This window comes from Oreochromis niloticus, linkage group LG4 (genome assembly GCF_001858045.2).
Source record: "Oreochromis niloticus isolate F11D_XX linkage group LG4, O_niloticus_UMD_NMBU, whole genome shotgun sequence".
Lineage (NCBI taxonomy): Eukaryota > Metazoa > Chordata > Actinopteri > Cichliformes > Cichlidae > Oreochromis > Oreochromis niloticus.
This window is the reverse complement of record NC_031969.2, coordinates 5,496,097-5,519,237: the sequence shown is the minus strand read 5'-3', so window position 1 is coordinate 5,519,237 and position 23,141 is coordinate 5,496,097. Positions and strand designations below refer to the sequence as shown.

The 23,141-nt window shown below is 38.3% G+C and overlaps 1 protein-coding gene across 2 annotated transcripts in view; it reads right to left on the bottom strand.

The window, feature by feature from the left end:
• Window positions 1-1,257: 1,257 nt before the first annotated feature.
• Window positions 1,258-23,141, bottom strand: part of LOC100697603 (vesicle-fusing ATPase) — a 62,667-nt gene continuing 40,783 nt past the window's right edge. For both annotated transcript variants that reach the window (XM_005468579.4, XM_025906705.1), the window contains 9 exons: window positions 21,901-22,088; window positions 8,491-8,586; window positions 8,215-8,371; window positions 7,975-8,108; window positions 7,691-7,837; window positions 6,137-6,271; window positions 5,666-5,779; window positions 5,134-5,189; window positions 1,258-2,461 (listed from right to left, as the gene is read on the bottom strand). In XM_005468579.4, coding sequence (XP_005468636.1) covers window positions 2,440-2,461; window positions 5,134-5,189; window positions 5,666-5,779; window positions 6,137-6,271; window positions 7,691-7,837; window positions 7,975-8,108; window positions 8,215-8,371; window positions 8,491-8,586; window positions 21,901-22,088 — 1,049 coding nt within the window. In that variant the 3' untranslated portion in view covers window positions 1,258-2,439. The remainder of the gene's footprint in view (window positions 2,462-5,133; window positions 5,190-5,665; window positions 5,780-6,136; window positions 6,272-7,690; window positions 7,838-7,974; window positions 8,109-8,214; window positions 8,372-8,490; window positions 8,587-21,900; window positions 22,089-23,141) is intronic.

Here is a 23,141-nt window from a genome sequence, read left to right as displayed (position 1 = left end):
GTGAAGTCCTGGAGAAACTAATGCATAATGCAATAGTTGCTTTGTCCATCTTTTATATACAGTCTGTTTCCACATGTATGACAAGACTGAAAGACGCAGTCTGTGACAGTGTAACTGAGGACTCTCTCTTACTCAGCTTGCACATTTTAGTTTATTTCATATTCCAAATTCTATTATATTAAGTATGTGTTCACTTGCAATTGATTTAGCTAAGGTTTTGCTTGTTTTTTGACACTCTACACAGGACTTTGACTTGACAAATGTCTAACAGTTCCTAAATTTTATAGTGCTGGGCTAAATCAATTGCACTTGTTGCAAAGATGTTTCTTTTGTTTGTTTTACAGATATTAGCATACTTTCATAACATGATTTGTCTTTACAGGAAGCCAATTAGTTGAATGAATGAGTTAGTAACTAATCAGTAATGTTAATGGAAGCCCGTTTCCGCCACTAAAAAAAAAAAGTATCCATAACTCGAAGTTTCGAATTATTAACTTGAAATTTCGAGAAAAGTAACTTGAAATTTCAAGTTAGCGCTGCCAATCAGTAATCTACGTGAATAAGATCATTTCCTTGTTACCTGGAAGCTGAAGCCCTCGGCTACAAATGCTACAGCTAAGCTGCCAGTATTACAGCCAGTTATTAATGGACAAATTGCTGAGTATTTTCAGTGTGGCTTCAGAATGATGATGAAATCCTTGTGTTATTAGCTGAATCACATGGCGTTACTATCAGCAAACGTACTCTCGAAAGCGCCAGTTTATTGCGCTCCGGTTTTGAGTGTGCATTCCTCTGCGCCACACTCTTCCGGGTAACAAGAAAATGATGTCATTCACATAGATTACTGACTGGCAGAGCTAACTCGAAATTTCAAGTTACTTTTCTCAAAATTTCAAGTCACTAAGTCAAAATTTCTAGTTACTTTTTTTCAAAATTTTGAGCTAATAAGTTGAAATTTCGAGTTATGGATACTTTTTTTTCTTTTTTAGTGGCGGAAACGGGCTTCCATAAATTTCTGCTAATCCTATCGTTGACATCGAAGCCAGAATATTCTAAACCACGAAATATTTAGTGTCCAATTATACTTGCGTAATAAGGTGACAGAAGGGTAGCGCTATCTCATACGTAGTAATTTCAATAAAAATATAAACATTTTATAGTGATTTTCATGTAATATTGACTTTTTTAATTCAAAATGCATCTATAGGATCTCAGAGCCTTTTCTTCTGGACAGCACATAGAAAAGAAATGACACCATTTCCTGTGCATATGTGCTCTTTTTTTATTGCAATATCTGCATGTTGACACTTACACTCACACACGCACACACAGTCACGATGCCAATGGTCAAACGAAACAAGAACGTTCTACTTTGAAGCACTGAAAACATGACATGAGAAAACAAACGTAGCAAAATAACCAGCAGCTGTCTACACTTCACATGCACAGACTGAAACGCACACGCACAATCCCATTCGACACTCCACACTCCACGCACACACGCGCACGACTTCCCACAAAGGACCACCAAGAGACGTACTAAAGGTTTGGATGTTCAGAGTGCAGGATATATTTATAGACTTTTTTTTTTAACACTGATGATGCCAGAACTATAAGAGCTAAACTGAACTGTACTGTACACAACACAGACAGGCCGGCCATCAATCCAACATTTACTTTCACTATTACACTAATCTGCTAAAGTCAACATCTCCAGAGCAACAGGGAAGAAGAGTGATACTGATACAGTTTAGACTTAAGTTCATGATATACTTCGTTATGTCTATGTATACTATTTACAGAACATAAACATACTTTATATTTAAAGGGATTACATTTACACATGGAACAGCTTCTTTTTTAAACTGCTATTAAATATTCACTAAAAGCCTCTTTGTGATCACATCTTGATATTCGAAAGGCTTCGGCATTTCTGCATGTGCTCCGTTGATACTGCTTGTGAGGATACACATCATAATAACAATAATTACCTGCAGCCAGACGAGATATGCAACAAATACAACAAAGACTATAGCTTAAAAACATAGATGACTTAAATTCTTAACTCTTCTTTTTTTTCTTTTTATACACACAATTCACATAACAGTACTTTTTTTTTTACAATGATCTATTGTTTTTTTCAGGTTTTAGTTTTTTACAGATAACAGATTTTTAACAGTACAACTTCCAGTGTTTTACTCTGATATGTCAATATGTGTACTTGATGATGAGAATGCCGAGTAGGAGGGAAGTGATTCCGTGGTATTGCCTACAGAAACATGCCGAGTTAAAGAGGAACCCGTTTGTTCCTCTCTTGGACCAGGTGTGTAGTTACATAGATAAATGCATCGATGGATTGGAGGAAGATCTCTTCTTTTCCTGCTCTTCTTCCTTATTTCTGGGTGGCGTCATGTGTTTGGTTTGCTCCTCTCGTTCGCTCTACTCATAGAAGCTCCGATCACTACAAAAGGGAAGAATGGGAAAAGAAGGCAAGCTGTCTTACAGGTTGGTTTGCATCCGTCAACACACTTCCCATTTTAGACTGAACCGTTATAGCAACCCCCACCATAACACTGGAGTCTTTGTTTGGTAAAAGATAAATGAACAGGCTTGAACAGAGTACTAAACAACAAACTGTCAGTGAAAGATGGCGGCAGCGTACGCTGCTTTATCTTCTTTCTCAGCTTCCTTGTAAAGACTGTAATTTACAAAATAAACATCATAATGTATTCGATAAGCTGAGATGATAAACCCAAGAGGACAGTGTTTACTGAGGTCATAGATTAAGTGACTTTTATACAAGCTGATGTCTTTTTGCGAGCAGAAGAGGCATCCCCGCTTTCCATTAAAAACAATGGAGGTTTAAGCCATTAGCGTCACTTTTATGACCAGTTCCCTCCACATTTATCAACCTTTTTAGACTATTGCCCTTTTGATCGCGTGTGTGTGCTGCTGAGTAGATTGGCTCAGCCTCAGTCCTCAGAAACACCAAATAAGTAATTGTAACTGTAAGTGGCTGTCAAATCCAGTCCTTAATTCACTGAGGTCTAAGTCATTGTCAGTGATGACCCTGACCCCAATTTTAACCCTGTGCTTTCAGAACAAGTCTTTGCCATCAAGGAACAAAACAAGGTACCTTGTGGTTTTCTGTAGAACACAGGATTAGGGTTTGGAGCTAGAGTTAAGGTCATCACCAATGAGACCTTAAACCTCAGATAGCCATAAAAAGAAGCAGGACAAAGAGGCTTGATCCTCTCTGGTCACTCCACCTAGTCTGTTTTCCACAAGTGACAGTCCTAATGCATTTGTACAGTAAATTTACCCCCAAATTTGTGCCTTAACTACTTTAAAGTTTGCCAAAACTACTAATGTAACCCTCTGAGATTTAGGTCATCAAAAGGGGCTAACCCTAACGGTAGCCATATCCTAAGCCTATATTGTGGAAAAAGGCAAAACAGACATTTGTTTTTCTCAAAAATATTTTTTTTAGATTTTTTTTTTTCCATTTTACTAATAAACAAAAGTAGATTTATAAAGAATAACATGACTCATAGGATAAGAGACAGGGTTGGGGTTATAGTTGGGATCAGGGGTACAATGTGGAACCGGTGGATTGGCAAAAAACTTTTTAATCAAATATTGATCCCTGCTTGTGTTAAATTTGTGTTACTCACTGAAGTTATATATACTTTTCAGAAAATCTAAAATGATAGGTTATACTGTAGAAGGCTGAAAACATGTAACTCAGATGCATATAATGTAGCATGACCTGATTAGTATATTATCTGCAAGGAAACGTTAGCACCATCCAGCTATACTAACAAGCTGTAGCATAACAAGCTTCACTATACAATAATCAAATGTTTTACTTGGGAATAGATTAACTGCCAAATCTTTTACCAAATCCGGTCTTTTACTCTTCGTAACAGACCGTATCAGTAAGCTAATGTTAGCTTTGTTCATTAGCGATGAAAACGTTACATGAGTTATGGATTTAAACATTGAGTATTAATTCATGTCATACACATTAATTCAATTTTGTCAAACAACCCAGTCTAAACTTAATGTGAACCTAAAAAGGCCTGCTCTGCTCTCAAATCACAACTAACAGTTAAGTTCAAAATATAAAAACTAAAACATGCTAATAATCTTAAACTCTGATGAATCAAAGATTAATAAGCATGAACTAAGGCACCATGGGGTGGTGAAATAAAATAAAGGGTGAGTAAAACTTCGTGCATGACATTTAGAATGTCATGTTAGGCTGATGAGATAATGTTTATATATGTGGATAATAAAAATAACATGCTGATGATATAATGAAAGAAAAATCTGGGACATTTTTAGTTAAACTACTTCATTAACAATAAATCCTTTCTTTTAAAAATTATAACCTTTAATTCATTACAAATAATAATCACTGGGAGCTCTCTTCTATATCTTTCTATATGTTATGTCTATATGCTTTTTTGATTTTACAATAAACTTAGTATAGCCAATTTCAGCTAAAAATAAACTATAAATGCTAATGTGAATGTTGTAATATCTGGCTAAAGGTGTGTTAGCATTTACCATTTCTATGTAATTATCAAACTGATGCCTGACAAAAAGCAATATTCAAGTTAAGAAGCTGTCAAATGCTTCATTTCATTAGTATAAATGCTAATATCTTACTAGCAAGCTACAGCTTCACATTCTAGCCTCATCTCTTTGTTGTTCACCTTACCAGGACATAGCGAGAGCGACCAACAGCTTATATTCGGATTTGGTCACCTTCATTCAACCTGGTGATTGCAAAATAAAGCCATTAGTGTTAGTAAGTGTTGAAAACCAAGTCGCTGATTGTTAGCCTTTTTTTGTGCTATTGGCACAATAGAAGCATCTACTATATCTGCTATATCTGGGAATACAAGATTGAACCTTTTTAAAACAATTGTGTTCTTGGGTATTGTAAATGAGATGTGTTAAGTGTACTCTTTCAGTGATGCTACCAACATCCTGATACTCCTGTTTAAAAAAGGGGTAAACATATGAAATGAAAGCAGATAATGATAATGATAAAGATAATGATAAAAATAAGAAGGTTTAAGCTGATGAAAGTTAATGAAATTATTGCAGAGCAGTTGTACTTACGCCCCCTCGTCTCTAAGCAGAGACAAGAATTTGGTCACTCTGTAATCTGGATCCATCTAGAGACAACAAAATAAAGACAGAGAGAAACTGAAGAGTGGTAGAAATAGAAGGAAAAAGTTCACACTGAGTCATACAGTCACACCAGATATTTCCTAATGACATTAGGCAGTGACACTAGGATGCTCCATTACATCCATAGAACTCTTGCTAAGGCTCTTGTCACTATGCTAGTCAATTCTAGCTAACCCTTGCTTGTATTTGTAATAACCTGATAAATACTGAACAGTTATAGTAGTTTTGGGCCACAGATTGTCTCCAGCAATGTCATCATTTGGAAAATATAGCGGACAAAGTAATTTAGATGGGTACACAAGGCCTCCTCAAGGTCTAGTAAATGGACCGGTTAGAGTTTCTATTGCTAGTTCCCAAATTACTGCCTATCACCAAGCAAACTTTAAACCATCAGTCATCTTGTCTGTCACACTACAGTTCACACACAACACTTTTTCCATCTGTCGCCTTGCTTCTGTACCTGCATTGACATCTCGATGAGCACGAGGAGTTTCTTAATGCCGATCCAGACCCGCTTTCCTTTGAGTTGATGTGCGATGCTGGCCCGCTCTTTGTCTGTGAAGCTTCCCAGTAGCTGCAAAGACAACAAAGCCGATTCAAGCAGCACTTAAAGCCTCTGGTATAAGCTGTGGAAAAACATGCTTTTAATTCAGCTTTAGCAGCTAGCCTTTTATTTTCAGTTAAATCATTTTTTCACAAGATTACATGTTTTTGTATATGCACGCATTTATGCTCTTGGGAATGGGGTGGTTATGCATAATTCAGCACCTTCATCTCTGAGTGCTAGCTTAAGTGCACAATTGTGATTATTTTTATCTTTAAGCATTCAAACGTGCATGCATGCCTATTCTAAAATAAGCGTGATTTTTTTCTGTTGTCTGTACTGTATGTTGTGGCCATTTGTGTGTCTGAAAAGATGGGGCCATCTTACCTCTAAGGCATCGATTAGCTGGTCCCCAGTAGAGATGTTGGGGATGTGGATGGTGGTGCTAAAAGCATCTAACATCTCCATCTCCTGTAGGACGTCCTTCCTGCTGGTGGTGCCAATGATGAGCAGCTTCCGGCCCTGCAGGAGGTTTAAATGACTCATTTCTGTATATTGCTGATTACACCACAAATTACAGCAAATTATCCAGTGATTTTCTCTGCTGATGAATGATTAATTTCTTCATTAAAGGTCTTACAAGCCCAGTGTGGATTTTATTTTTACAGGAGGTTTTTCTGGTTATTAAAAAGTAAGTAAATGTACTACCATACCTCATGTCACAAAACCTTTCAGAAAAACAACATATTCTGGTAAAAACAAACAGTGTTATGTCCATCATTGCCTACAGACACTTTGTAACCTACAGCAGTCAGACAACAGGACTGAAAATATATGACAGAAAGCTACGGCTCGTTTAGGTTTAACCTGTATAAGCTAAAATCATAATAATGTTGAAGGTATCTTGTAAAAATGATAAAAAGCTTCTTACTACATTAAAAAAAATAAACTGGGACTGTTAGTATTTTATGTTAAGGAACAGGAAAAGTAACTAAGTAAAAAATAAAAAATCCAAAACATGGAATTCATGGGTAACACCTCATTATAACACACATTAGTTAAACATTTGGGATGTATATTTATCTGTTCTTTGCTAAGCTGTAACCTAGCTTAGCTTAGCAAAGCCTAATAATGGGGGAAATTAGCTAGCACTTCTTTTGAAAACTAATCAAATCCACATGCCAGTACTACTCTTACTAACTGGCAAACGAACTTTAGAAGGATAAGTGGCATAAGGTGGTGTAACCTACCTACTGGACAGAGACGGACTCAATTTTACTGCCTGTTTTTGAGTATTTATGCTAAACTAAGGAAATTAGCTAGCTAGCTGAAGATACAGAAGAACTCCTTTACCTGTATGCACGAAAGTAACTAATTTTAGCGAATCGCTGACATTGGATTTGCTTTATATTTTTCTTATTATCACCAGAATATCATAGAAAGACCAGAACTATGTATGGGGAAACATACATGTTGGTGCCACAGTCAAAACTAGTTTTTCCTACAAAGACAAAGACTATAGACAATAGAGATAATGTCACTCCATTTTTTATAAAACTAGAGATCTCGATATTGTAGTATTGCAATGAATAAATATTGCGACATTTGATTCACAGCTTATTTATTTGCTAGAACAAGTGGAAAAGAATCACAAGTAAGAGCAGTTTTGTTTGTTCTATTTTTTTCAAACTAATAATAGTAATAATACACATTTGGTGCCTTAGTGAAATAGTTTGGGGGTTTTTCTGGTGGGTTTTGGCTTGCATCTCCTTACACTAAAGCTGCTGAAAAAAATAGGCTTGTTGAAATCTCAGGGAGTTTTAAGTTATCCACAGAAGGATATGGTAGCTAATCACAGAGCTAAAACATATAGACATACATATACATCATATATTTGTTCACAACATTAAAGTGTATATACAGCTTTAGATGAACTCTGACCTTGGGTGGAGCTTTCTTGAGTAGCACCAGCAGAGCCTGAAGGACCAGATTTGAGAAACGCGGACCGATGGGCACATAGTCCAGCAGACGCTCAATGTCATCCACCACAACACAGCTCAGCTGAGACTTATAAGCATCATCAAAGACCTGAAACAAAGACAGGAAGAGTGAAGACAGAAAGGTATTAATGCATGAGAAATGACAATAAAACCTACAATTTTAAATGTAAACATCTGATTATTTAATGAACTGGCGTAAAGTCAAAAAGACACTGCTGCATTTACCTTTTTGATTGCCTGGCACTTGGAGATCTCTGAGTGTCCAATCATCTTGTCTGGAGAGCAAATCTTAATGAAGGGAAACTGTGAGTCCTCTGCAATCTTAGCTGCCAGGGCTGTCTTTCCACTGTGGGGTGGGCCTGTTTGAATGTAAAGGGGAAGGTACAGTTTCCTGCTGATGGATGGACATTTTTCTATTAATACTCCTCACAGGGGTACTAGCTGGATGTGTTTCTGACTTCTTACCCTCCAGTAAAACAGCAACAAGTGGTGTGCGGTCACTGTTCTTGGTCTGCTGTACCAGCAGCTCTCCATCATCCAGAACATGAGTGACTGGGTCGCCCCATTTGATGATGCCATTCATGATATAGCTGGAGTAGTCTTCCTGGTTGGTACCAAATGCCTTAGAACATTTAAAGAAGAGGTATTAGGAACATCGTTTAGCCGTTTTCATATCACTGGATTAAACTGTATTCATAACATAAGATCATGACATCATCTCTGAAAACAGCAGAGACATACTGGTTTGATGTCATTGTTGAGGGATCCCATGAAGTCATCTCTGGTGACCTGCAGCTTCTCTGCCCTTTCCATGTCCACCTCAACCGTAGAGGTAGCCTGGAGATGAAATCATCACATTTAAATTATGACAAATTAATGGGGCAATATCAACTCAATCCCCTGTCATTACTAATCTGAAATATCTACCAAAAACAAAAGTCAGTAAGTTTCAGATTACCATAAAATCAACTAAAGAAAGCAGAAGAGCTACAGTACAGCTGTTGATTTACTCGTTGGTCTATGCTCCTACCCTCATCTATGGCCTTGAGCTGTGGGTAGTAGACGAAAGAATGAGGTCACTGAAATTAACCTCCAATGAAGTGTGTCTGGGCTCTCCCTTAGAGACAGTAATATATATGCGTTGGGTGATATAAACAATGCATTGATGCCCTAAAGCAGGGATGTCGAACTCCAGGCCTTGAGGGTCGGTGTCCTGGAGGTTTTAGATGTGTCCTTGATCCAACACAGCTGATTTAAATGGCTAAATGACCTCCTCAACATGTCTTGAAGTTCTCCAGAGGTCTGGTAATGAACTAACCATTTGATTCAGGTATGTTGACCCAGGGTGAGATCTAAAACCTGCAGGACACCGGCCCTCGAGGCCTGGAGTTCAACACCCCTGCCCTAAAGTGTGTCAGTTGCTGTGGTTTGCAGTAAACTGCATTTCTTGAACAGAGACGCACAGCAGCAAATCAGTAATTAAAATGAACTGATGAGAAAGTTGATCTCCATGATCATAACTACCTAAATTGGCAGAAAGCATATTTGTGCCATCCATTAACTTGGAGGAGGCGGGGTTTATGACCTATACTGCTGCCAGGCACCAGGGGGCTATAGAGACATCTTTGCTTCAGTTTTGGGGAGATGCTATGTTGTCCATGATTTTTACAGTCATTGGTATTTAAATCTGATATCTGATCTGTGTTTTAGACAAAAACTATGGTGTTTCTGCTTCGTCACTACACTAACACAGCGCTACAGTGGGATGCAAAAGTTTGGGCAACCTTGTTAATAGTCATTATTTTCCTGTATAAATCGTTAGTTGTTACAATAAAAAATGTCAGTTAAATATATCATATAGGAGACACACACAGTGATATTTGAGAAGTGAAATGAAGTTTATTGGATTTACAGAAAGTGTGCAATAATTGTTTAAACAAAATCAGGCAGGTGCATAAATTTGGGCACTGTTGTCATTTTATTGATTCCAAAACCTTTAAAACTAATTCTTGGAACTCAAATTGGCTTGGTAAGCTCAGTGACCCCTGACCTACATACACAGGTGAATCCAATAATGAGAAAGAGTATTTAAGGGGGTCAATTGTAAGTTTTGTGGAATTAACGGGATTATTTTATATAACCATCATCTTATCATTGCATTAATTATCATTTCATCCAAGCATTTATTGAAGTTGCTGGCGTTATGTTATAATTTATATTATAGGGGTTATCATAATCAAATATTAACATGTTTATTACAGGTGCAGTATAACTACTTTAAAATGATTGAGTTAAATATATATATATCATAACTCATATGCTGAGTATATTGTTACAGTAAAAAGTAGCTGAGCAAAGGCCTGAATGTATTCAGCTTCTTGTTGCATTTGAGTTTGCCTAGTTACAGGTGACGGAAGGATGTCCAGCCCATGGTGACCTCAAAGGCCTTAGATCATCACCATATTCTTAAGAGTATGCCACAAGGAGGAACCTCTATGTTGCAGTTAATTCTTAAAATACATGAATGTTCTGTACATGCAAATTATGTGCTTGTAAACGCAAGAAGGGGCGTTACAATACCCTGATGTTATAAAAGCAATCTAGAGTGTATTTTGGGTAGAGATGTACAACTGTTTTGCAGTTTGCACCTCTCCACGCTGCGTGCATTCATTAAAATCAATTGTTTGATTGACCTCTTCTGGACCATCATTGTTTTACTCTCATCCTCAATTTCGGACTCGTAACATTTGGTGCATTGGCCGAGGGTTGAGTAGAGAGAGTTGGAGGTTGAGACTGAGAGGGTCCGAGGCGCTCGAACGAGCAGACACGAGTCAGTGGTCGAAGTGAGTGGACATAAGCCGGCTTATTCAAAGGTAAGGCACTACCTGTTGAATTATTTCCAAACAGTGCTGAATTGGACTCTGACAAAATTGAAAGTCTACTCACTGAAAATTACTGGCAAGGGTCTGTTTTGATTTCGGTGAAAATCTCATGAGAATTGAAGTTGAAGTAATGATAATGTAAGGTTAAGTGACAGTACTGATTAAAGGAAATGCAGTTGGACTGCTAAGGAAAGAGAATTTAAAGTAGTTGGACTACTGAATTTAGGATATAGGTCATTTGAAATCTGTATATGGTCATACAGTTATAATTGAATATAAAGCTGGGCTTGGACATCAATACAGTCGGTTTTGTGGTTTCATAGGATGTCTTTAAAATACAAGTAAATTTCTGTAGAACGGAACTGTGGGATGTTCCAGTAAGTGCATTGTCGGAAGGTGACGCTTCCAATTTGTCGGTGACGATCGACATCTTCCTCTGGGAGGGATAGTTCACTTGGCAAGTGTGGAGAACAACGACGCTCCTAAATAGCCAGTGGTTGGACCACTTCACCGTTTGGAACGGTTTATGCACTTTTTTGGGTAGCAAAGCTTGGAGCTTGGGCGTTGGACGCTTTTAAATTCATTTAGGATATTTAGGGATTAGAGCAGATACAGTTTGGAACTGAGACTGTCATTGATGATCAAAAACTTGGAGTTTCTCCCTTGGAGGGTTAATTAAATTTTGTCTAAATTATGTAGGTTGTGCAATTTAAGGCCTTGTAAATATTATTTAATTTATCAGACGTCTCTGTGTTATAATTTCTATGTTTGTATATAGGCTCTGTCTGCCACGGGCACTGCAGCAGGCTGTTTATTTTGAGAGTGTGTCTGTGTTTATGTAAATGAGATGCCTGTGACATATTTAGAGTGACATTTCCTGTTTACTAATGAGTGGCTAATGACTGACTGCAGAGCCTGGGTTAAGGACGACTTATATTGGTGTTTTAAGGGAAGAATTGTTTTTATTTCTACTTTGTTGGCATTACGGTTGTTAATTATGATGACTACTTTATGATACATGTAGAATTGGAGTATGGGTTTTGCTTTACACGTCCTTGAACGACGTAATACTTGTTGAGAGTAATAGGACTCATGTTTTATTGACTCTTTGTAATCACACCGTGTTTTTTGACCAACATTTTATAACAGTTTGTGTAAATACACATGTTGGATTCAGGGTATTGTGTAATGATTGTGTGACTGATGCTACAAAACTGACCTAAAGAATGGTGATGTGTGTGGAGAAGCGGGGTGTGAGACGATGAGAGGTTTCAGTTTTCTTTTTCTTTTTTCTTTTGACTTGCTCTTTCTGATTATGAAAGGCATGTTTAAAATACTCGTATGAAAGCGTATTTCGAGTGATTTTAATTGTGTGAATGCTGTCAGTATTTGATTTGAGTGACTGGGTGATTTGTCTGAGTAAGTGAAAAGGGGAAGTCTGAGAGAGAGAAAGGCAGTGCGTGTGAGACGATTTATGGCGTCTGAAAGAGGTTAGAGCATTTAAAAGGTGTGTATGGAATAAAGGAGTGTGAAATATATTTCTTGTGTGATGAAAAGTAGGATGTGCTAAAGTTTGAAAGTGATTTTAATTCAAGAAATGCATGAGTGATGGTATGAGAGGTTGAGTGTCTTTTTCTCTCAGTTCAAAACACATAAGCATATACACTTGGTTAATTGTTTGGATGTGTGAAAGAGCTCGGTTTAAATGTGTGTGAGGGAAATGAAGGTGTATTGTTTTTAGACCAAGACTTAGTAAAACTAAAGAGGGTTTGTAGACTGTAAATATGAAAAAACAAGTGTTTGATTAATCGGTAGAAACAGGAAAGAGAAATAGGAAATACTGTGCTGCTGTGTGTGTGACAGGAAGGTGTGTGTGTGACTGATGATGTCAGGGGAGCACCCAGAGAAATGGACAGAGTTAAATTCTAAGAAGATGAAGCAAATGAAGCCTTTAAGGAAAAATGCATATATTACTAATTATATGGTTTAGTGTGTCAATACAGGTGGGCGTCTTTCAACTTTGCAACCTTGAGTTCAGCAGCAGAAAAGTAGATTAAAAGAATTGGGAGAATAAGCCAGTTTTTGGCTCGAAATTGTGCGGCTGGATCTCTCACTTTGTCCCTGAAGCGGAGAAGAACTTCAAAGGACAGTTAATCGCCTGATGAAGACCGATAGAACATCGTGGACTTGAATACAGCAGGCAAACGACAGTGCCACTGATCCATTAACACTGATGACGACTGACGACCAGCAGCAGCATGTAAGAGTAATGTAACATGTACTGTGAAAATACAGGCTGGGCAGTTGAACAGTGGGATAAAGAATTGTGGAAGAGCACTGGACATTGAGTGATATTTTGCCATGCTGGGACTTAATCTGAAAGAAAGACTGTAAAGAAACAGAGAAGAAGACAGCAGCTGAGTTGAGACTGTGTTTGCTGGAGCTTTGAAGCCCGAACAGGACATTGTGCAGAGAGGACCAGTGAGAGATGAAGCTGGACGAGTTTGACTGCGAGAATATAGGATATAATTGGATTGAAAATTGAAACCTGAACTCATGAATTGTTTAGGGATGTCCACCATAGCATAACAAAGAGGTAAACATTAGAAAAGGTAAGAATAATGAAAGAAATAATTGTTATTACCTTAATGAATAGAAAACACACATACAAATTGTTACATGTGAGATTATTTTTGAAATGAATCAGAAGTGAGATAGTTTGAATCTAAAGCTCAGTGGTGAAATGCATAAATTAAATATGAATATATAGGATGCAATGAAGAAACAGCTTACACGTAGTGTACATTAACATGAATACATAGAAATGCAATGAGAAACTCAATGAATTAATTTAATGAAGAAGCAGTTTACACCCAATTAACATAAAATGCAGGGAAGAACACGCTTACATGCCTGGCATAATTGGTGTTTCTGACCAGAGACAGAGAAATGGGTTATTTAACCACTGGTGATAATAATGAAAATGTCTTAGTTTTGTTATTTTCAGGAGTAAAGCAGACTTGGACCGGCTCTCCACAGCAGCAGTCGGAAGAAAGTTAGAGGTTAACATCTATGGATAAGTTAAGGCAAGTTTCTGGTTGAATTGTTCACAGCATGATGTGTCCAGGAACCTGAAAAGCAAGCCCCAGCTCCTGGCTGAAGACCAGGAGGGCGGTAATTTAAGGTGGGAAATCAAAATGTGGGTTAGTAACTCGGGGAAAAAGAAAACTGACTGCTTAACTGGAGAGTTGGGAAGAAGTCTGGGAGACTGTGAAGTCATAGATGCAAAATAACATATACCCATACACACACAAACAGAAAATGCATTAACCTTATAAAGACAAGCTCCTGAAGCTTAATGAACAGATATTGATTAAAAACCTGGCTAAGAACATAAGCATATGCAATGAAGATCTGCTTGCTGCTTGTATGAGTGAGAGAATGGTGTGAATGGTTCATAAAATAGATGGAAAAACAAAAGAAAAGTGTCTATAAGAGTGACTCAGGAGTGCTCTTGCACTGAGTGATCAAAACAAGTGATTAGTATAGAAAGAAAATGAAAATAATTCAATAATGTGATAAAGTTTAAACATGTATTTCTTTTGCCAAGTTAAATTGTTGAGATATGGCTGAGTATGGAAAAAGTTTGAGAGCTCGTGTGAATGTGGACAGAGGAGCTTGCTGTGTGTGTGTGATTGAGGCCTTAAAGGAGGGGTAGATTGTTCAGAGGTGCAAATTTGATTAAGAGGTTTATAAATTAGTGTTGACATATTGTGAGAACGTGCTTATATGTTAAGGTTGAATGTGAGTTTGGTAAAGTGCTTAAAGGGGGATCTCGTGTACAAAACGGTGTAGCTTTTTTACGTTTTGGGTGTGTTCTATGGGTGAAATTTAAGATTGTTGAAGATTTTTGAGGTTGTTGTTTTATTTTTAAAGAGGGAGTGTTAATAAACATGGACATGTTTAAGGGGTTTTGTAACAGTGCACTTATAAAGAAAAACCTGTCAGGTGATTTTGTTTTGTACTTTGATGAGCTAATACTCAGCTCTCTTTTTTCTCATTTTTGTTGTAAGCAGGCCTGCAAAAGAGTGGATAACAGCGCTGACAAAGTAAAAGGATTGCCGCGAGCCAATCCAGTCTAAAAGCAGAAAGAACTATTTTCTTAAAAACAAAGTAAAACAGATAAATGAGTTGATGTTGCTGAGAGTGAAGACTGAATATTTGCGAGATAGTCTCCACTGTCAGCAATACCTGATGGTAATGCGTGTGAGTGAATGTGTGGGAATGGACAGGTGAATGGACGGACGAGGCAGACCATAGGTTGGACCGACTGGACACTGACAAAAGACTGGACTAAGGTTGGACATATGACTGATAATTGTTCTGTTTTAACTTTTTTATATTACAGGTTGGATGAAGTGGAGAAACTGAGTATAAAAGGTGATGTTCTGGTTAACACACAGGCTTTTGTTTATAGGATGTTTCAAGGATGTAGGCTGTGGATGGAGCCAAGAAAGGATTTGACATGATGATTAATTTGATTTCATTCCTTAAATACAGGTTTGAAGCTCCGGAGCATTTATACATAATATGATAGGACTAAACTTTTCTTTTAATTCCCTAAGCTCGAGTGAAGGATTTTGAGTTTGTAACACATGAGATGTGTCACAAAAAGGGGGTGTTAATATATGCGATTAGCTACATGAAATGTGCTCTTTTAGGGTTACTAAGCAAATGCCTACGTGACCTTTACCTAATAACCTTTGTGATGATAAACTTGTTTACCGACTTGCTCTCTTGTAGAACATACAGATTTAGAAAAGGGGAACCTCAGCTCTGAGTTCTGACAATAACTCTGTTAAGTTGACAGGAAACACGTCGAGACAGCAATATAGGGCAAATGTATTAGAGCTTGTAATTAAATGTGGGACTTGAAAAGAGGAAGCAAATTTGGTACAGGACGTACTTGAGATGATCAGACGAGAGAAAGGAGAAGAACAGAGCACAAATACACCGAGTTGTTTATATTACAAAGAAGATCAAAAGCTTGTTAGACACAGGTTATAATGGAAGCATAAAAGGGATGAGAGGAACTTTACATAACATAGAAATCCTGCAACAATTCGTAAATTGCCCAAACACAGTGTTCAGACCGGATATGCGCTACCCGTTAAAGGGGGCGAAGAAATCAGGCCTAAGTTTGAAAAATGAAATGGGTTAACTCGATAGAGGATGTTTCCAAAGGTAGAGAAAATAATGTAGGACCTTTTACCAGGAGAAAGCTAATTGTATCTTTTACACTTTACAGTGTGCATTGAGGGAAGTCAGGAATAGTTTAAATTAGGATTGAAAAAATTAAACTAGGTGAAAAGGGGGTGTAGCAAGTAGATTTAGGGCAGTTCACAGCCTGGCGTAAACGCAAGGTGCTGTCACACAGCTTAAGTTATTTGGTTGATTTATTTCATGACAAAATAATAAGGAAATATTAAAATATACAACACGTTGAGAAGATCTCTTATGTTATATTTTAGTGTTTAACATGGAAGATGCCTCTCTGGAGCTTCTCTCCTGATGCTACTCCACCAAAAGAAGTTTATTTATAGAGACTATGTCAGCTCCCAAACAGACAATAATAAACCAAGACTAGCAAAAAACAATGTAAATATAAAGAATAAGAAATAAAGAACAATACAGAATCCAAATCTGAACCAAAGAACAAAATAGTGAAATGTGGATTATTGGGTTTTTCTCTGTATATATGAAGTATTTGTAATGTGTATCTGCTAATGAAGGCTTGTAGAGGCCAGTTTGTATTCACAAACAAGTGCTCAGCCAGACTGAAAAACAGGAAGCTTTAGTGCACAAGGCATATTAATAAATATAGACACAAAAAGAGGAACTCCCCATATAAACAATGTTCAAAAATGTGTGAAGTATAAAGTACCGAAATAACACTATATAAGTCACAGTTGATGATTCTAATGTTAGAGAGCTCTTGCAACTGGCGTCTGAGCTGTGCAGAGGTCTCTCTTAAGACAGGTACTTATGTAGGTTAGCATGAGGTTGAGTTAATTTTATACACAATGCATAATTGTGCTTGTTTAGAGTTGATGTTCTATCCAAGAGGGTTTTAAGCTTCACTGGTGAGAGTGTCCAGGTGATACATGTTGAGGGAAGATGAGAACATAGCAGGTGAATTGCATGCACGCTTACAAACACACATGATTTAAATATAGGCCAGGCCAAAGGCCTGGACTTGATGCAGCTTTCAACTTTACAGCTCCTAACTTGCAGGAATGGCGGGGAGTGTAATGAATGAATGCAAAACATGCTTACAGACACAATCATGACAGGGGTTTATTTTACAGGGTAAAGGTGGACCACAGGTTGCTTTGTTTCTGCTTAGCAACTACTGAGGTAAATGGTGTTAAAGATAAATATGCAATAAGTGAACAGGAAATGTGTGAGGGTGAGCCGGGTGAAACAAAATGTTGTAGATAATGGAAACTTGTCTAACGGGCATTAACAGTAACCTTTGCATGTTATGTATATGCTTGAGGCCAAAAGAGGCGTAAATCCAGATAGAAAACTTTGAAGTGTGCTTTTTAGCGGAGATTTAGGCTGACATGGGGATGGTGTGCATTTTACTTGGGTTGTGTTTAATAAGACTAAAAGCGTTGCTCACACACATAAAGAGTATTGAGATTAAATAAAGTTAATATAATGGATAGAGCCCAGAACAGGATAATACATAAGTAAAATCAAATGCAATGTATGATTTCACTTTTATTGGGAAAATAATTAGCCAAGAAATGTGTATTGAATTCTCCACATACTTTGAAACTGCGCAACTCTGAGTGGGCAATGTAATGAAGCAACTGTTACATATTTGCATTAAACTAGCCAACATAGACTCACCACCACATGATGTTGCCCTGCAGCGGGGGCAGAAAATCATTTGCAAACCAGGGATCTTATGTTGATTATCATATTCTTACTTATGTACACACACACACTCAGAAGAGAAAAATTTCAAAACAAAACAAAAAACAACTTCGCTTAACCTGTCAAGCACAGGAGTAAAATAAAAATCTTTTTGGGCTCTGTTAAAATTTCTTTAGTAAAAGTGTAAAAGGCCAAACCTAGGAAGTTCCGCAAACAGGAAAGTTCCTTGAGTATCAGGAGTTAATAGTCAGGAAACATTTCTCACATTAACGCCTTATATCTGACAAATCATTGACTCATAGATGCAGATAGACATACAAGTGCACATACATCCAGATGTGCATTTAGACATTAAAAGTGTAGAGGCATGTACACACAGATTGGCAAACCGGTACAGAGTCTAACTGAAGAGCTTAACAAAGTAGACGTGGCAGTAGGGTTTGTGATTTGGCCTGATATGATATTGGGAACCAACTTTGAATAATGACAGGAACCTGAGATGAACACAGTAAGTTAGTAAGGTGTAGCAGAGAAAGGTTGTTTGTTTTCTATCCCTTACAGGAGAAGATTTCCACTAGAGAGGGACCCAGAAAAGGAGCGGAGATTACCTAAGCATGAAGTGTTTTCAAGTGGGGGCTGGTGTTTTATTGCTGGACCACCTAGAGGACATGAGGTTGTTGTCGGATTTGCTGAGTCAGGGGGCGGCTAGAGAGGGTCAGAGCGAAGGTAGTGGACCTGGGAATGGTGTAGTGACGTCTTTGGAAGACGTCAAAAGGGGGAATTGTGGAATTACAGGGATTATTTTATATAACCATCATCTTATCATTGCATTAATTATCATTTCATCCAAGCATTTATTGAAGTTGCTGGCGTTATGTTATAATTTATATTATAGGGGTTATCATAATCAAATATTAACATGTTTATTACAGGTGCAGTATAACTACTTTAAAATGATTGAGTTAAATATATATATATCATAACTCATATGCTGAGTATATTGTTACAGTAAAAAGTAGCTGAGCAAAGGCCTGAATGTATTCAGCTTCTTGTTGCATTTGAGTTTGCCTAGTTACAGGTGACGGAAGGATGTCCAGCCCATGGTGACCTCAAAGGCCTTAGATCATCACCATATTCTTAAGAGTATGCCACAAGGAGGAACCTCTATGTTGCAGTTAATTCTTAAAATACATGAATGTTCTGTACATGCAAATTATGTGCTTGTAAACGCAAGAAGGGGCGTTACAATACCCTGATGTTATAAAAGCAATCTAGAGTGTATTTTGGGTAGAGATGTACAACTGTTTTGCAGTTTGCACCTCTCCACGCTGCGTGCATTCATTAAAATCAATTGTTTGATTGACCTCTTCTGGACCATCATTGTTTTACTCTCATCCTCAATTTCGGACTCGTAACAGTTTCCCTCCTCTTTTAATTTTCTCTTAAGAGTAGCAACATGGGGGTCTCAAATCAACTCTCAAATGACCTGAAGACAAAGATTGTTCACCATCATGGTTTAGGGGAAGGATACAGAAAGCTGTCTGAGAGATTTAAGCTGTCTGTTTCCACGGTTAGCAACATATTGAGAAAATGGAAGACCACAGGCTCAGTTCAAGTTAAGGCTCGAAGTGGCAGACTAAGAAAAATCTCAGATAGACAGAAGCGACGAATGGTGAGAACAGTCAGAGTCAACCCACAGACCAGCACCAAAGACCTACAACATCATCTTGCAGCAGATGGAGTCACTGTGCATCGTTCAACCATTCGGCGCACTTTACACAAGGAGATGCTGTATGTGAGAGTGATGCAGAGGAAGCCTTTTCTCCGCCCACAGCACAGAGCCGCTTGAGGTTTGCTAAAGCACATTTGGATAAGCCAGCTTCATTCTGGAGTAAGGTGCTGTGGACTGATGAAACTAACATTGAGTTATTTGGTCATGACAAGGGGCGTTATGCATGGAGGAAAAAGAACACAGCATTCCAAGAAAAACACCTGCTACCTACAGTAAAATATGGTGGTGGTTCCATCATGCTGTGGGGCTGTGTGGCCAGTGCACGGACTGGGAATCTTGTCAAAGTTGAGGGACACATGGATTCCACTCAGTATCAGCAGATTCTGGAGACCAATGTCCAGGAATCAGTGACAAAGCTGAAGCTGCGCCAGGGCTGGATCTTTCAACAAGACAACGACCCGAAACACTGCTCAAAATCCACTAAGACATTTATGCAGAGGAACAAGTACAACGTTCTGGAATGGCCATCTCAGTCCCAGACCTGAATATTATTGAAAATCTGTGGTGTGAGTTAAAGAGAGCTGTCCATGCTCAGAAGCCATCAAACCTGAATGAACTAGAGATGTTTTGTGAAGAGGAATGGTCCAAAATACCTTCAACCACAATCCAGACTCTCATTGGAAGCTACAGGAAGCATTTAGAGGCTGTAATTTCTGCAAAAGGCAGATCTACTAAATATTGATTTCATTTCTTTTTTTGTGGTGCCCAAATGTATGCACCTGCCTGATTTTGTTTAAATAATTATTGCACACTTTCTGTAAATCCAATAAACTTCATTTCACTTCTCAAATATCACTGTGTGTGTCTCCTATATGATATACAGGGAGTGCAGAATTATTATGCAGAATGCAGAATGCAGAATTAAATGAGTATTTTGTCCACATCATCCTCTTCATGCATGTTGTCTTACTCCAAGCTGTATAGGCTCGAAAGCCTACTACCAATTAAGCATATTAGGTGATGTGCATCTCTGTAATGAGAAGGGGTGTGGTCTAATGACATCAACACCCTATATCAGGTGTGCATAATTATTAGGCAACTTCCTTTCCTTTGGCAAAATGGGTCAAAAGAAGGACTTGACAGGCTCAGAAAAGTCAAAAATAGTGAGATATCTTGCAGAGGGATGCAGCAGTCTTAAAATTGCAAAGCTTCTGAAGCGTGATCATCGAACAATCAAGCGTTTCATTCAAAATGGTCAACAGGGTCGCAAGAAGCGTGTGGAAAAACCAAGGCGCAAAATAACTGCCCATGAACTAAGAAAAGTCAAGCGTGCAGCTGCCAAGATGCCACTTGCCACCAGTTTGGCCATATTTCAGAGCTGCAACATCACTGGAGTGCCCAAAAGCACAAGGTGTGCAATACTCAGAGACATGGCCAAGGTAAGAAAGGCTGAAAGACGACCACCACTGAACAAGACACACAAGCTGAAACGTCAAGACTGGGCCAAGAAATATCTCAAGACTGATTTTTCTAAGGTTTTATGGACTGAAGAAATGAGAGTGAGTGTTGATGGGCCAGATGGATGGGCCCGTGGCTGGATTGGTAAAGGGCAGAGAGCTCCAGTCCGACTCAGACGCCAGCAAGGTGGAGGTGGAGTACTGGTTTGGGCTGGTATCATCAAAGATGAGCTTGTGGGGCCTTTTCGGGTTGAGGATGGAGTCAAGCTCAACTCCCAGTCCTACTGCCAGTTTCTGGAAGACACCTTCTTCAAGCAGTGGTACAGGAAGAAGTCTGCATCCTTCAAGAAAAACATGATTTTCATGCAGGACAATGCTCCATCACACGCGTCCAAGTACTCCACAGCGTGGCTGGCAAGAAAGGGTATAAAAGAAGAAAAACTAATGACATGGCCTCCTTGTTCACCTGATCTGAACCCCATTGAGAACCTGTGGTCCATCATCAAATGTGAGATTTACAAGGAGGGAAAACAGTACACCTCTCTGAACAGTGTCTGGGAGGCTGTGGTTGCTGCTGCACGCAATGTTGATGGTGAACAGATCAAAACACTGACAGGATCCATGGATGGCAGGCTTTTGAGTGTCCTTGCAAAGAAAGGTGGCTATATTGGTCGCTGATTTGTTTTTGTTTTGTTTTTGAATGTCAGAAATGTATATTTGTGAATGTGGAGATGTTATATTGGTTTCACTGGTAAAAATAAATAATTGAAATGGGTATATATTTGTTTTTTGTTAAGTTGCCTAATAATTATGCACAGTAAGTGTCACCTGCACACACAGATATCCCCCTAAAATAGCTAAAACTAAAAACAAACTAAAAACTACTTCCAAAAACATTCAGCTTTGATATTAATGAGTTTTTTGGGTTCATTGAGAACATGGTTGTTTTTCAATAATAAAATTATTCCTCAAAAATACAACTTGCCTAATAATTCTGCACTCCCTGTATTTAACTGACATTTTTTATTGTAACAACCAACGATTTATACAAGAAAATAATGACTATTAACAAGGTTGCCCAAACTTTTGCATCCCACTGTATGTATGCTTTGTGTATTAGGAAGTGCCTAGTGACCTTGATATGTCGGTTCATGGCGGTTGACTGCGCTGCCCTGACCAGACCCTCCAGCTCTGCACCGCTGTAGTTCTTAGTTTCTGCTGCCAGTTCCTTGACGTCGACATCAGAAGCGAGAATGTTGAAGCTTCGCATCTTGTTTGTGTGGATGTTTAGGATCTGGACGCGGCCCTTTTCATCAGGAAGACCTAGAGATTAGAATGAGGGTTAAAAAAAGAGTAGGAAAGATCATTAGTATACAGGCTTCTATTCAAAAACATTCAAAAATAGGAATATATATGGCAAAAAAATTATGTATACTGATGAACAAAAAACAAGGTAAAAGTACTGTCTGTGAGCTTCCAACTAGCACTAGCCGTAGACAGTATAAAAGATGGATATAGCTTCTGGGTATTAAAACGTAAGACAACATTCAAATCCCTTAAATGTGCATTATTTATTGCCACCAGGGAGCAATGTCTGAGGTTACAAGAACTGCAAGTCTTTGGGAGAATGACCTTCTTTCTTAACTCTCTAAAGACCTTCCTACTGAGTTCATGGTCTTAGGCACTCATACTGAATAAAAGATTAAGTCGGTTTTGTAAGTCTTGGTCATACTCTTGTTACATCCAAGATGACAACAGTAACAATAGTCATTTCGAGGCTTGAGAAAGGGTCATCAAAAACCATTGGGTGACAGTAGCTACTGTCTCTGGGCACTAGCTTGCTTAATGTGCTAACATTAGCTAGTTAACAGAAATGCTTATACTTATGCCCCAAACATCATACTTTTTACGGTGCTGACTGAATGGCACCGTATGGGTACTACCGAGTACCAATTCACACTAAATCCATTGGTATCAGATTTTAGCAGCAGAGAGTTTGTATTTTGCAATTGCTCAATAAAAAAAAAGAAAAACATTTTAGCAGCAGAGTACATGTGAGTTAAAGGAAGAAAGAAAGGAAGACCATGTAACATCACTCCAGGGCAAGCTTACACTTTTCAAAACCCAGTGTGTAGTGCAAAATACGAAAGCTGACCATGGCAACACATCTAATCTGCGGAAACACCTGGCCAAAGACAAAATACATCTTACAGCGTGTACTGTATTTGATAGCCTCAAAGCCGAGTTCACCGAAGGACCTGCTGCTAACTGTAGTATTTCTGATGCTAACTAGATTTATAAAGAGGGGTGGCTTGTCTAGTAGGATCAGGACCATGAGCTATAGACCGGAGAAACAGGGACTACTTTTTCTGGATA